Source organism: Myxocyprinus asiaticus, chromosome 12, assembly GCF_019703515.2.
Source record: "Myxocyprinus asiaticus isolate MX2 ecotype Aquarium Trade chromosome 12, UBuf_Myxa_2, whole genome shotgun sequence".
NCBI lineage: Eukaryota > Metazoa > Chordata > Actinopteri > Cypriniformes > Catostomidae > Myxocyprinus > Myxocyprinus asiaticus.
The window spans coordinates 43,404,599-43,417,343 of NC_059355.1; the positions used below are offsets into that span (position 1 = coordinate 43,404,599).

A 12,745-nucleotide genomic window follows, 5' to 3' on the forward strand; every position below is an offset into this window, starting at 1 on the left:
TACAACTGTGCAGAATTAGCTGCAAAATAAAGAGTATTTTGGTGAGGCTTGCTTCTGTTTCACAGGTTTGTTCAATTTTATTAACTGATTATTTTAGTGACCCCTTCTGGAAATGTCACTAGGTGGTGACAAATGAGCATCTTATGTGCTATGAGTGAGTCAGTGAATCATTTTGAGTCGTTCATGACCGAAATCTACCAAGAGACTTTATAGTGTTTAAACATTAAAAGAACAAAGCAGATCTATATTCTTCCTTCAGTCTGAGCATTATTTTTCATCTAAAAAGTCAACAATAATAGTCTAATAATAGTGAGTTTCAATAACTTCTCCTTTATTAAAACTTGCATGACTACAAATGTACTGACTTCAGTATAAGAATTATAAACACAAAGCAGATCTACGGTATCATTTTCATACAGTAGCCTATTTAAACTGCTGACCACAATAATAGACAAATAATAATAATTTTGTGTTTCAATAATGTTCTTTCGTCATTGTAAAGCGCATTTACAATGAGTCGAGGCATCAACGCTCCATTCAACGCCAGCATCAAGCGCCGCATTGCCCTCCACATGACAAGAGTTGCAGAAAGAGTCACAGAGGAGCGATTTTACGAGTTTGCCACATAAAAAGCGGGAGGTGTGCACAATAAACATTGAAAACATGGATTTGGAAGAGAGAAAAAAAGCTTGCAGTTGCTTTGATAGCAGAAAGTAATAAAAGGACTCGTTTATGTTTAGAAAGTCTAAGCGTTTTCTTGGTGAATTTTAATTAGTTCAATAACCGGGGTCTCTGATATTCGTAAACAATAAGGTAATATTTAATTAAAAGAAATTATCAGACATTCAATGTCTCTTCACAAATTTGGACAGTTTTTAAATATTTCTTGTTGTTTAGTAGTAAACTCTCAAAGACATTATTGGTGAAGCAAAAACGTGTGTGAAAAACAGTTTGGTGTAAACTGCAGCGCTGACGCGAGTCATGTGAAAGACCCTTAACGCGTATAAATATCAGTCAATTTTGCACATTAATCATTGCTCTTCACAATCATAAAAGTGACCAATTGTGGTTTCAAAACGGCACATTTCTCCGAAAGGTGAGGAGTTTTTATTTATTTTGTGGAATTTGATAATTTTCCATGGCACACTTGACAATCTTTCATGGCACACAGTGGTTGGGAAACACTGGTTTACTGGTTCTAATTTTTAGAAATACTTGAAGTGCATTTTACATCAGCTTTAAGGAATAGCACAATGCCCCACACAAGGCATTACAGTGTGAATATGATAAAATAGACACATGTTCAATACATGATTACATTTATTTAAAATAGTCACAATAAATATTTATTCCGACAAGTAACATTAGCCTAGATTATTTTGGAGATATTAGATTTGGTCCGTAAATACAGCTAAATTGCACGTCTATGGGAATTTTTGCCCATTTCCTCATCTGATGTAAGGCTAATTTTTTAGAAAAGTAATTGCACACCTTCTCAACAAGCAGCACGATTTAAGGTATCATTTATGTCTGCAGTACAAATGGTGCGGGACGAGTTACATGCTAAAGTTGAATTCTTAGGGTTAAGTGTTTGGTGTATAAGCAATAGTTATAGCACTTATTGCACAGTGTATGAATTACAGTACTTAGATGTGCAAACCATATTCGCACACCACTTCCCCACAATACTTTATCTTGCATGCTTTGGAAAGCATCACTTTAATCTAGACCTATATGTTGGTGTGTTTTGCAGAAATGTCAAGGCGAAGCTCAAGGTTAGTGTCTAAAGGGACGTCCTCCTTACCTGATGATGATGCTGCCAGCACCAGTTCCACTGAAACCACAGGCCAGATGTCCTACAAAGAAAGTCCTGTCAGGTGTGCTGCTTCACATATGTGTGTTTGTATGTGCTGGAGTTCATCATATACTTAGTGTACATTTTGCATATGCAATAATGAACCTGATACAGGTCTCTCTGTCTCTGCCCTTTTTTCCTCCAGGATTTTTAAGAAGAGGGCTGGGCGCAAGAGTACAGGCAGCGCTTCCCGAAATTCAAGCCGTGCTAGCAGTGTGAATCACACAGTGGCTGGGCAGCTTGGTGAGCTCACTGCCACTGAAAATGAGAATGGTTAGTACTGATGAGTAGGCCCTCTTGGAATCTACATTTTCTGGGCTGATTGTTGGGGGAAATCTGAAAAATTCTAAGGGAATGGGTTTAAAAATTGTTTAACAGTTCTGAGGGAATTCAAATATTCTTTGTAGCTTAAAACATTAACAGGGTTCCCGCAGATCCTTAAAATGTCTTAAATTCAGTTTTCCAAACATAAAATGTCTTAAATATCTTAAATGATACAACAAAAGACTTAATTTTTATGTTTACTTTTAATTTTTTATATTGTAATACATTGTAGATTATTGTAGGAGTGCACATTTTATTTACCTTATCTGATTGAATGAGCAACTGGAAGCAGTGAAGCGCATACATTTCAAAATAAGAGTCCCCGGTGTATTTCAAAGTTAAAGTGCCTTTAAAGTTCAAAGTTCCACGCTATGAATCAATCATTAAATTTGGACTCTTGTAGCCTCTGTCTGGCCCTCTCCATCACAGGAAGAAAAGTCTGAGAACATTTATTATAGGCTACCAATTTTAAAAAACTATTGGCAGACTAATGGGCTTCTTTTCAACACATTATCGAATCAGCACAATCTAATATCGGTCAACTTCTAATTTGTATTTATTTATATAATGGTACATAAACCAGTGTTAATGTGATATATGTGGAAAACATGCCTTGAGTATTTTAAACTTGCATATAGCCTACCCTGTTTTACTGATAAGCAATGTTAAGGCCATGGTGAATGTGGCCCCTTCCTGTTTATGTAAGAGTCTGTGTTACATGATTTACATGAGATTGTGTTGGTTTGTTTTTGTATGGGGATACAGTATTAATTTTATTTGTTCAGGTCTTGAAAATGATCAAACATGCAAAAGGCACTTTGTGAATGACTTTATGAAAGTCTGCAGAATTATCTTTGGAATTCTGCAGGCACAGATTCAATGTATGGCTACCAATGACCTCAAAGTCACTAGCACTCCTGCGTTACATTTTAGAGGAGCATACTGTATGTATTTGTAGATAAATGTGGTAAATATGATCCTTAAATTAATATATAAACATGGTCTCCTCTGTATTTTTACATGGTAATCCTTTTCATAATCTTCGCTGAGGTCTACTTATAATGTAAGGAATGTCTTTTTTTCCCACCCTCTATCTGACCTTTAGAAGTAAACAGTATATTTTTTGCTGATGTGCTTGTAAGACTTCCCGGCATCAAGGTATTATGCTTAAACATTCAAATGAGCCATTTGTGAATGCATATTGCTGATTATTACCTTTTTATTCAATTAAGTTAAATTATAAGGGTGTTTATCATCATCAGTGTTTCATTCTGTGATCCTGCATGTCGAATTGCCTACGACTGACAAACATTGATTACATCTTGGAGAAGTTTCCTAGATTAAAGTTTCACACCTAAAGCACCATACAGACAATGATGCACAAACATGGATATGTACTACGTTTCTAAAGCATAAATAAAGAGAATAAACTAGTCTTAATCAATTCACCAGAAACCATGATTCAGCTTATAACAATTTAAAATATTATCTGCATGCACAATAAACAATAGTGTAATTCATTTACATCTCTCGAAAGTTTTTGCATGTTTTAATAAAACATTTTAGTTAATAAAAGTAGTCATAAGCATACAGTATTTCCAGTATTTAATAAAAGTATTCATAAGCATGCAGTATTTCCAGTATGTTTTGTTTGTTATTAAAGAAAATTATATTTCGCCCCAGGCTCGTTCAAGTCCTCAGAACATGCATGCTCATAGTATAAGCAGCTCACTTATTTGACTAATCAGTAAACTTCGACAGTTATTTGCCTGTAGGCTTGATTCATTAATTTCGAACAGGTTCTTTGGTTTAATCACCAGTCTAGCAACTCATAAGAGCCACCTAGCCTGTATGAGTCCAATTTCGAACTCAGTCTCAGGACTCAGGCTGCTAGTCGTATCCATTTAGCATTGTTTTGTTGCTTAATGAAATTCAGATTTCTTCAAAATGTCCTTCACATACTAACACGACTAGAAATCTAATATATTATAAATAATTTGTATTAGTAACATCATCGAGTAAAAATGCCTACTGCTGTAATTCTCCAGACCTTCATTTGCAAATATTTTTTTTTAATAATTCAAAAATAACACAGAAAGGAATATCTGTAGGTTTATAAATGTTTTATTCGGCTACTGCCATTAACGTCTCAACACATAGCAAGTCCTCGGTAATCCTCTGCAAACTTCGACAGTTCGTGGGACCGGCTCATTCGGTTCTTTTTGAGTCAGACACGACCAAAAACGCTGTGGTCCGATTCAGCGTGTATGTTTGATTTGTTTATTTCGAACGGGGTCTTTGGTTCAACAACCGATCTAATAACTCGTAAGAGCCACCTAGCCTGTATGAGTCCAAATCGTTCATTTCAAACTCAGGCTCTAGTCATCTGGATTTAGGTTCGTTTTAGTATGTTGTTGCTGATACATTAATGAATTAAATTCATATTTCTTTAAAATATCGATCACAGTTACCTACACAATTCATTAAGTCTAATTAAAAAATACAAACACAACTAGAAAGCTTATACATTATTAATAATTTGTATCAACATAATTGAGTAAAAATAATCTTCATTTGCAAATATTTTTTAAACAATTCCGAAATTACACAGAACAAATCTGTAGGTTTATGAATGTTTTTTTTTTTTTTTTTTTTTTTTTTTTTGTGTGTGTGTGCTTTTATTTTTTTTTTGGCCATTGCCATTAACGTCTCAACACATAGCAAGTCCTCTGTAATCCTTGGCAAACTTTGACAGTTTGTGGGACCAACTCATTCGGTTCTTTTTGAGTCGGATAGTTCGACGCGTTGTGTAGCCAGTACAAGTAGTTCAGCTGTGCATCTTGCGTCATCAGCCCGGAACTAAAGTTCGATTCAGTTTGATTTTGTGAACCGGCGCGACAGGTTACTACAGGTTATCAGCTCAAAAAACCGTTCAGAATTGGTCATCATTATTTCTGTGTAAACACTAGGGCTGGAAATTGATTCAAATTTCCTGATTTGATTCAATTCTGATTTACAAGCTCTCAATTCAGTTCCGATTTCGATTCGCTTCGATTCAGGTTTATATGGGTATATTTCAGTTAAAATTCCATTTTGTTTACATATGACAGAAATAAAATTTCAGCTAATGCTGTTAATTATACAAGGGACCTTTTAACTAGGTACATTACGTAAAAATTATGTAGCAAAGTTTCTATTATCTTTAGTTTTTCGTGATTTTGAACACATTTTTGCTTTTTAAAAATATACAAATCTATGTATTCCATCAATAAATATAATATCTTGAAATTGCATATAATGCTTAAATATTCATGCAGTGATAGGATCTCAGTGCTTAGCTTATTCGCTAATATACTTCTCAATCATGGTGAGTGAAATCTGAACATTTGGTCGCATACATGAGTGATTTACTGGCATTGTAGAGAGTTGCTGCATAGAGTTAAAGATCGTTCTTAGGAAATAAGAATTGATATCGAGATGAAATGAAGATCGCATTACAAATGTGAAAATCGATATATTTACCCAGCCCTAGTAAACACAGACTGCGACGTACTCTTGGATCCAATATTTTTTTAACTGCCCCATCCTTCAATAAGAGTTTGTTTGCAAAACAGTCTGCTCTTAAATTCGCACTCACTCATTCTTTATATTTCCCTTTCTCTGTGTCTGGATTTAAGGCGTAACCTATACTGCTCAAGGATTCTCCTCTGGATATTCATCAGCTGAAGACCATTATGACAAACACATCAACCCAAGCACTGGTATGTGTGCTTTATAACATAAAAAACAAATCACTGATTGTCTGGTTGCTAATGTTGACCTTTTTGTGCATTAAAAAGAAGAGAATTATTATGCTTTTTTTATTTCCTTTCCTTCAGGTTCTGCCCAATCTGTGGCTGAACCAGCGTTTGACGTGTGGGACTTGTTTAGTTCTCCAGGTATTAAATGTATAAATCCTCCCTTCCCTTCGCTAACATGAACAATCAGTCTTATTCTCCTGCTGTAGAATGGGGAAAGTCATGTGCTCATGTGTACTGTATGTTGCAGCTCAAGCTCTGGTTATGTTTTACTGGTGGCTGGGCAGTGCATGGTACAGCCTCACCTCTCGAGTGTCTCTGATCAATGTGTTTTTGCTCAGCAGGTACAGTGCTCTGTGTGTGTGTGTGTGTGTGTGTGTGTGTGTGTGTGTGTGTGTGTGTGTGTGTGTGTGTGTGTGTGTGTGTGTGCACTTAGCTATTGGTTGGGGACAGATTTGTCCCTAGAAGTTAGTTAGATCAATCTGACCATACCAACATTTGTGAAGTCCATCTAATAAAATAAATAATTCTATAAAAATGCAAAAAAAAAAAAAATAGAGGTAGGGTATCAGTTAGGGTTAGTCTATAGTAATTAAAATTAGCTTTAAAAGAAATAACAGAAATATATGGAATGTCCATTTGCACAATTAAGTTAACGTGTGTGTATTCATAATTACAAATCAGTGCCCTAATTAATATGTTTTGGCTATGCACAGGTGCAGATGGAAACTGCAGACTTTGTGTTTTTTTTTTTGTTTGTTTTTTTTTTTGCATTTTTAATCAGCTAGATTTGGTTTATAAAGTAACATGATCAATTATCCTCTGTTTTTCTCCATAGATGCACTACAGATATGAGAAAGGCTGTACTTCTCTTCCTCCTCCTCATCTGCTTCATTTTCGGTGAGTCAGCAGATGGAAACCCCTTTGTAAAATATTGAAAATTGCATTTTGCACAAGTGGACCTTTACAGAGGCCCTTGCACAAGATATGAAGTGTTGTGCATTGCTTTAAAGGGGACCTATTATGCAAAATTTACTTTTACATGGTGTTTGAACATAAATGTGAGTCGGCAATGTGTGTACACAACCACCCTACAATGTTAAAAGTCCACCCACTCCTCTTTCTTATATTTCTATTAATCTAAAACAGTGTCTCAAAATGACTGGTTTTCATATCCGCTCTAAAGTGACGTCACTTTAGAGCAGGCCACGCCCACGACTGGCGACGGACTCCACCGTATTATCATAGATCCTCTCCCGAGTGATCTACACACAGTCCGCCATTTTTTTCCACGCTGGAGCAGCTACGGTGAGAAGAATAATGTCTCAGCTTCGTAAGCGTCATAAGTGTTCTGCTGTTGGCTGTAAAAGTGAACATAAGTGTCTTCATGTACTCCCGGCATCAGAGCCACTGAAGACGCAGTGGACAAGTTTTGTTTTTGAAGAAAATGTGCCCCAAAACATAACAAAATTCGTGTATGTTTGTGCAAATCATTTTACACCGGACTGCTTTGTGAATGAGGGTCAATATAAAGCAAGATTTTCAAAAAATTTGACTCAAGCTTGGATAAGTACCAACTGTTTGTGTTCCAGCTTTATATCCTGAAGATGTAAGTATTGCACTTTATATTTTGTGAATGTTTACAAATCGCCTTTCCGAATGTGCTTGTTAGCTGATTCCACGGCTAATGCAGCTAAAGTTACCATTGTCTCTGATTGTATTCACGGAGACCAGAACTATGTCGTTATAGCTTGTTTGCACATGACGTCATGTCACTGCGTTGCTGAGGTATGAAATGCAGATGGAGGGCAGGAAGTGATTTTTTACATAAGAAGCACTATCACAAACTCAAAATGCCTATGTTTTGCGTCGTTTACGGTTGCTCATACATATAAGGCTGAACTCCGGTATTTACGGTGTCGGTCATATTGGTTCTGATTTGTTGTTGCTATAGTATCCGAAGCACGAGCTATAAAGGCACAGCCCTCTTCCGGAAAGGGGGCGGGAGCAGCAGCTCATTTGCATTTAAAGAGAGACACACGAAAACAGCGTGTTTTTGATTCCACCCAAAAAGAGGCATTTACAACATGGTATAATAAATGATCCGTGGGGTATTTTGAGCTGAAACTTATATTACATCTTGTAAAAAGGGGCATAATAGGTCTCCTTTAACCTCCACATGAAAAGATGGGCAGTTTTGCTATTTATTTATTTGCGTAGAATATCTAATGTTTATAATTTGATGATTATTCTCTGAATATCTTGATATGCCTTCAACATTGTGACATACAACTCGTACGTACTGGATCAGTAGCTCCTCTTGTTTTGATTTTCGCACCAGCACTTCCAACGTAATATCACGTAACTGTCGTGGCAGAGCAACAGTTTGAAGATAATTGCTGAGCAAGTAAGGTGAAGTGAATATATTAGCAACTTACCCGTATTAAAACACGTACAGTTTAATGGTTCAGATTTTTGAAGGTAACTCTATCGCCCCCTTGAGTACTGAGGTTTGAAACTGCCACAGTAACGCACATTTAGCTTGTTTAACAGCGCTCAACAGAGTCAAGCACTCACTTTTGCCCACATGTACTTGTGTAAAGTATGTTTCTAGCCTTAGAGGGTAGTGCATTGGGAAGTTGATGTGGGTCATGTCAAAGGGCTTTTAGTTCACCAAAAAAAATGAAAATTCTCTCATCATTTACTCACCCTCATGAAGCGATATGATAGGTGAGTGAGAAACAGTTCGATATTTAAGTGCTTTTTTACTGTCACTCGCCGCTTTCACTTTTACATTCTTCTTCTTTTGTTTTTGGTGATTTGCATTCTTCGTGCATTTCGCCACCTACTGGGCAGGGAGGAGAATTTATGGTAAAAACTGACTTAAATATTGATCTGTTTCTCACCCACACCTATCATATCGCTTCAGAAGATATGGATTTAACCACTGGAGTTTTATGGATTACTTTTATGTGTGTTTATGTACATTTTGGAGCTTCAAAATTTTGGCACCCATTCACTTGCATTGTATGGCCCTACAGAGCTGAAATATTCTTCTAAAAATAATTTGTGTTCTGCTGAAGAAAGAAAGTCATACACATCTGGGATGGCATGAGAGAGAGTAAATGATGAGAGAATTTTCATTTTGGGGTGAACTGTCACTTAAAGAAATATGCTTAATATGCATGTGTAGGGTTATGCAAGTGAAATGAAGTGTCAAATTGTTTTGTTGTAGGAATATGGTACTTATTCCCATCTGCTGCTTCTCACCCTCATGAGGTTGCTTCTAGGACTCCACCTGTCAAACACACTGATGCTCCTTTGAGAGCAGCTGTTAATGTGAGCAAAACTTCTCTCCAGTTGAAATAGCCGTATACGCCTGAGCATTTTTTAGTAGTTTTCAGCTACTGTTTTTTCTCTTAACTTGATTTTATTTTACTAATAAATGTGTTGTGCTCTTTAGGACCATTTCCAACATGCCAGCCTGTCTACCCTGCAGGATGAGATTGTAAACTTGCACGAAAGAGAGGCCAACCTGATGGTGAGGAATAAAATCGAGCAACACCCAACAATCTAAAATCTAGCATCAAGTATTTCAGTGTCTACAACAGCAAAAGTGCACAACGATAGCTGTCTCATTGCCTTTCCTTCTTTGTCTTTGTAATTCTATCATCAGAGAGACATTGAACTGCTGAAGATGGAGAGTGCAAGGCAGAAGGTCAAATCTGAGGTGAGAAAATGAAACTTTGATTGACATACGGTTTTCTGTATATTGGTATACATATACATTGGGATCCCACCTCTGTTTCTTCTGTCATGGCAACAAAAGCACAAAACAGGAAATGATGTCATCCACCTAATTACACAATTTTGTCTATCTGTGTGCTTGTCTCCTAGATGCTGCAAACCGATATGAAGTTTATGACTAATCGAATGAAAAAGTCAGTGTCTTTTCCCATTTTCTGTACATTATACTTAAAATTATACTTGGTTTTATTTACTTGTTTTAATCTTGTTATTGGTTCTTGCTAAGGCAAACATCGCTATTACGATTGCACATACTTAGGGTTAGGGATTTTCGAAGTATTGAAATGTGTCACGCAGTTCATCCAACACCGTCTGTGCATCAGACATGTGTGATACCACAAATTGTTCAGCTTAATGTTCACTGTCTCTCCCTAGTGTTGAGTCTGAGCATGGGCAGCAGATTTCTGACATGAAGTCAGGTCTCTCAAAGCTTCAGTCGGCTTCAGACCACCTTAAGGAAAGAGTTGATGCACTAGACACTCTCAACACAAATGTAAGGACACATACTCACTTTTCCATGACTTTTCATGTTGGTGTTTAATGCCAGTTCGAGGATTACAGGGCAAACTAATCAGATAATGATGCCTTGTCTTCTGTAGCTGAAAGCAGAGCTGTCTGAGTGGCTCATAAGACACATGAAAGATACAAGCTCATTGGAATCAACCATAGTTGCTCGTCCTGAGCTGCAGAGGGCACTGGAGGATCTAGAGAAACAGATACTAGACAAACTGGGGCAGGAGAAAGAGCAAGCGAGAGATGTGTGGCAGACTGTAGGAGAGACGCTTCAACAGGAGGGAGCCGGAGACATTACAGTACAGGTGTGTATCTGTGTCTGATGGAAAAAAAAAAATCATTTGGACTAATTTTCAACTGTATTTTTGAGGTTGGGTCTTTGATGGGCTACTTTTGGTTTCATTATACTGCTGAGCTGTTTTACTCTTTAGGGCAGTTTTAAAGTGTACTCATCAGAATCATGATGTCCTTGAGTTTTATTAAGTATGTTTTTAATGTGTAACAGGATGTGAAAGAAATCGTGAACAGGGCAATTAGTCTGTACAGGGCTGATGGAATTGGAATGGCGGACTACGCCTTGGAATCCTCTGGTAAACGTTTTGCTCACAGTAGTTTTGGCTTGAACATTATGGGTCTGTTCCAAAACTTAGTAAGCTACTTCACTGTCTCCTGCCTACATAGGCAGCTGTCTTCTATGGCAGTATCCTAACTGAAATGGAGCCTCATAAGAGACCGATTTGGGCTGCTCTTCATGGACGGCAGCTCCGATCATCTTTCAAATAGCGCTCCTCATACACAGCGCATGGGAGACTCGACTGACTTCTATACAGGTGACGCGAGAGAAACGACGCAATCCTCTAATGAGCATAAATATGCACAGCGCACACACATTTTGGGTAAAATAGTCCGTTTTGTGTCATTAAACTGTTATTTATCGATACTTTTTAGTATTCAACGGATTCTAAGTATTTTTATAATAACAAATTATCTCGCTTTGTCTGCCATCTTGGATTTATTTTTATGCCGAGCTTATCACGGTGCATTCTGGGATCACCTACCCAGGGAAGAATACGTACAAAGATACCTTAGAATTTGGCCAAAACGAGATATCTTAGGAGGCAGCATAATTAAGACACTTAGCTTTGAAACAGACATTGCGTCGGGAGCGCGCCTATGATGTCTTAAAATGCTGCCTCAGGGGGGATGCTTTTGGAACAGACCCTATTCATATATAAATAAATATATATATATATATATATATATATATATATATATATATATATATATATATATCTATATATATATATATATATATATCTATATATATATACATTATGTCAGTGACCGCTTTATTAGGTACACCTGTACACCTACCTATTCATGCGGTTATCTAATCAGCCAATCGTGTGGCAGCAGTGCAGTGCATAAAATCATGCAGATGCGGGTCAGGAGCTTCAGTTAATGTTCATATCAACCATCAGAATGGGGAACAAATGTGCTGAGGCTGTGTGGGCCTACCATATGTGTTCCTCAGCAGAAATCGAAATTCATCAGACCAGGCTATGTTTTTCCATTCTTTTACTGTCCAATTTTGGTGAGCCTGTGCCCACTGCAGCCTCAGCTTTCTGTTCTTAACTGACAAAAGTGGACCTCGACGTGGTCTTCTGCTGTTGTAGCCCATTCGCCTCGAGGTTCGACATGTTGTGCATTCTGAGATGCTGTTCTGCTCACTACAATTGTACAGAGTGGTTATCTGAATTACTGTAGCCTTCCTGTCAGCTCAAACCAGTCTGGCCATTCTCTGTTGGTCTCTCTCATCAACAAGGCATTTCCGTCCACAGAACTGCTGCTCACTGGATGTTTTTTTTTTTTGAGTAAATTCTAGAGACTGTTGTGCGTGAAAATCCCAGGAGATCAGCAGTTACAGAAATACTCAAACCAGCCCATCTGGCACCAACAATCATGCCATGGTCGAAATCACTGAGATCACATTTTTCCCCATTCTGATGGTTGATGTGAACATTAACTGAAGCTCTTGACCTGCATCTGCATGATTTTGTGCACTGCACTGCTGCTACATGATTGGCTGATTAGGTAATGAATAAGTAGGTGTACAGATGTTCCTAATAAAGTGCTCTGTGAGTGTAAATATATATATATATATATATATATATATATATATATATATATATATATATATATATATATATATATATATATATATATACACATCACAATCACATATGAACAATCTCTGTATCGAATCTTAAATCGATTCTTAAAAAGCTCAAATGTGACCAAAAACAATGAAAAACTGATGACAAAATAAGATTTGTAAAATTAAGATTTTTGTATTGTACCTAGTTAATGTACATTTTAACTGAAATATATCCATATGAATTGGAATTTAATTGAGAGCTTGTGAATCTGAAACTAATCGGGAAATCTG

General features: G+C 37.0%; 1 protein-coding gene across 4 annotated transcripts in view; it reads left to right on the forward strand.

The window, feature by feature from the left end:
• The window catches only part of LOC127448742 (SUN domain-containing protein 2-like), a 44,119-nt gene that overhangs the window by 29,294 nt on the left and 2,080 nt on the right, over window positions 1-12,745 (forward strand). For all 4 annotated transcript variants that reach the window (XM_051711547.1, XM_051711549.1, XM_051711548.1 and 1 more), the window contains 13 exons: window positions 1,754-1,877; window positions 2,001-2,128; window positions 5,857-5,940; window positions 6,058-6,117; window positions 6,227-6,320; window positions 6,815-6,876; window positions 9,212-9,315; window positions 9,440-9,517; window positions 9,653-9,706; window positions 9,874-9,917; window positions 10,159-10,276; window positions 10,383-10,601; window positions 10,802-10,886. In XM_051711547.1, the coding sequence (XP_051567507.1) occupies window positions 1,756-1,877; window positions 2,001-2,128; window positions 5,857-5,940; window positions 6,058-6,117; window positions 6,227-6,320; window positions 6,815-6,876; window positions 9,212-9,315; window positions 9,440-9,517; window positions 9,653-9,706; window positions 9,874-9,917; window positions 10,159-10,276; window positions 10,383-10,601; window positions 10,802-10,886 (1,252 nt within the window). In that variant the 5' untranslated portion in view covers window positions 1,754-1,755. The remainder of the gene's footprint in view (window positions 1-1,753; window positions 1,878-2,000; window positions 2,129-5,856; window positions 5,941-6,057; window positions 6,118-6,226; window positions 6,321-6,814; window positions 6,877-9,211; window positions 9,316-9,439; window positions 9,518-9,652; window positions 9,707-9,873; window positions 9,918-10,158; window positions 10,277-10,382; window positions 10,602-10,801; window positions 10,887-12,745) is intronic.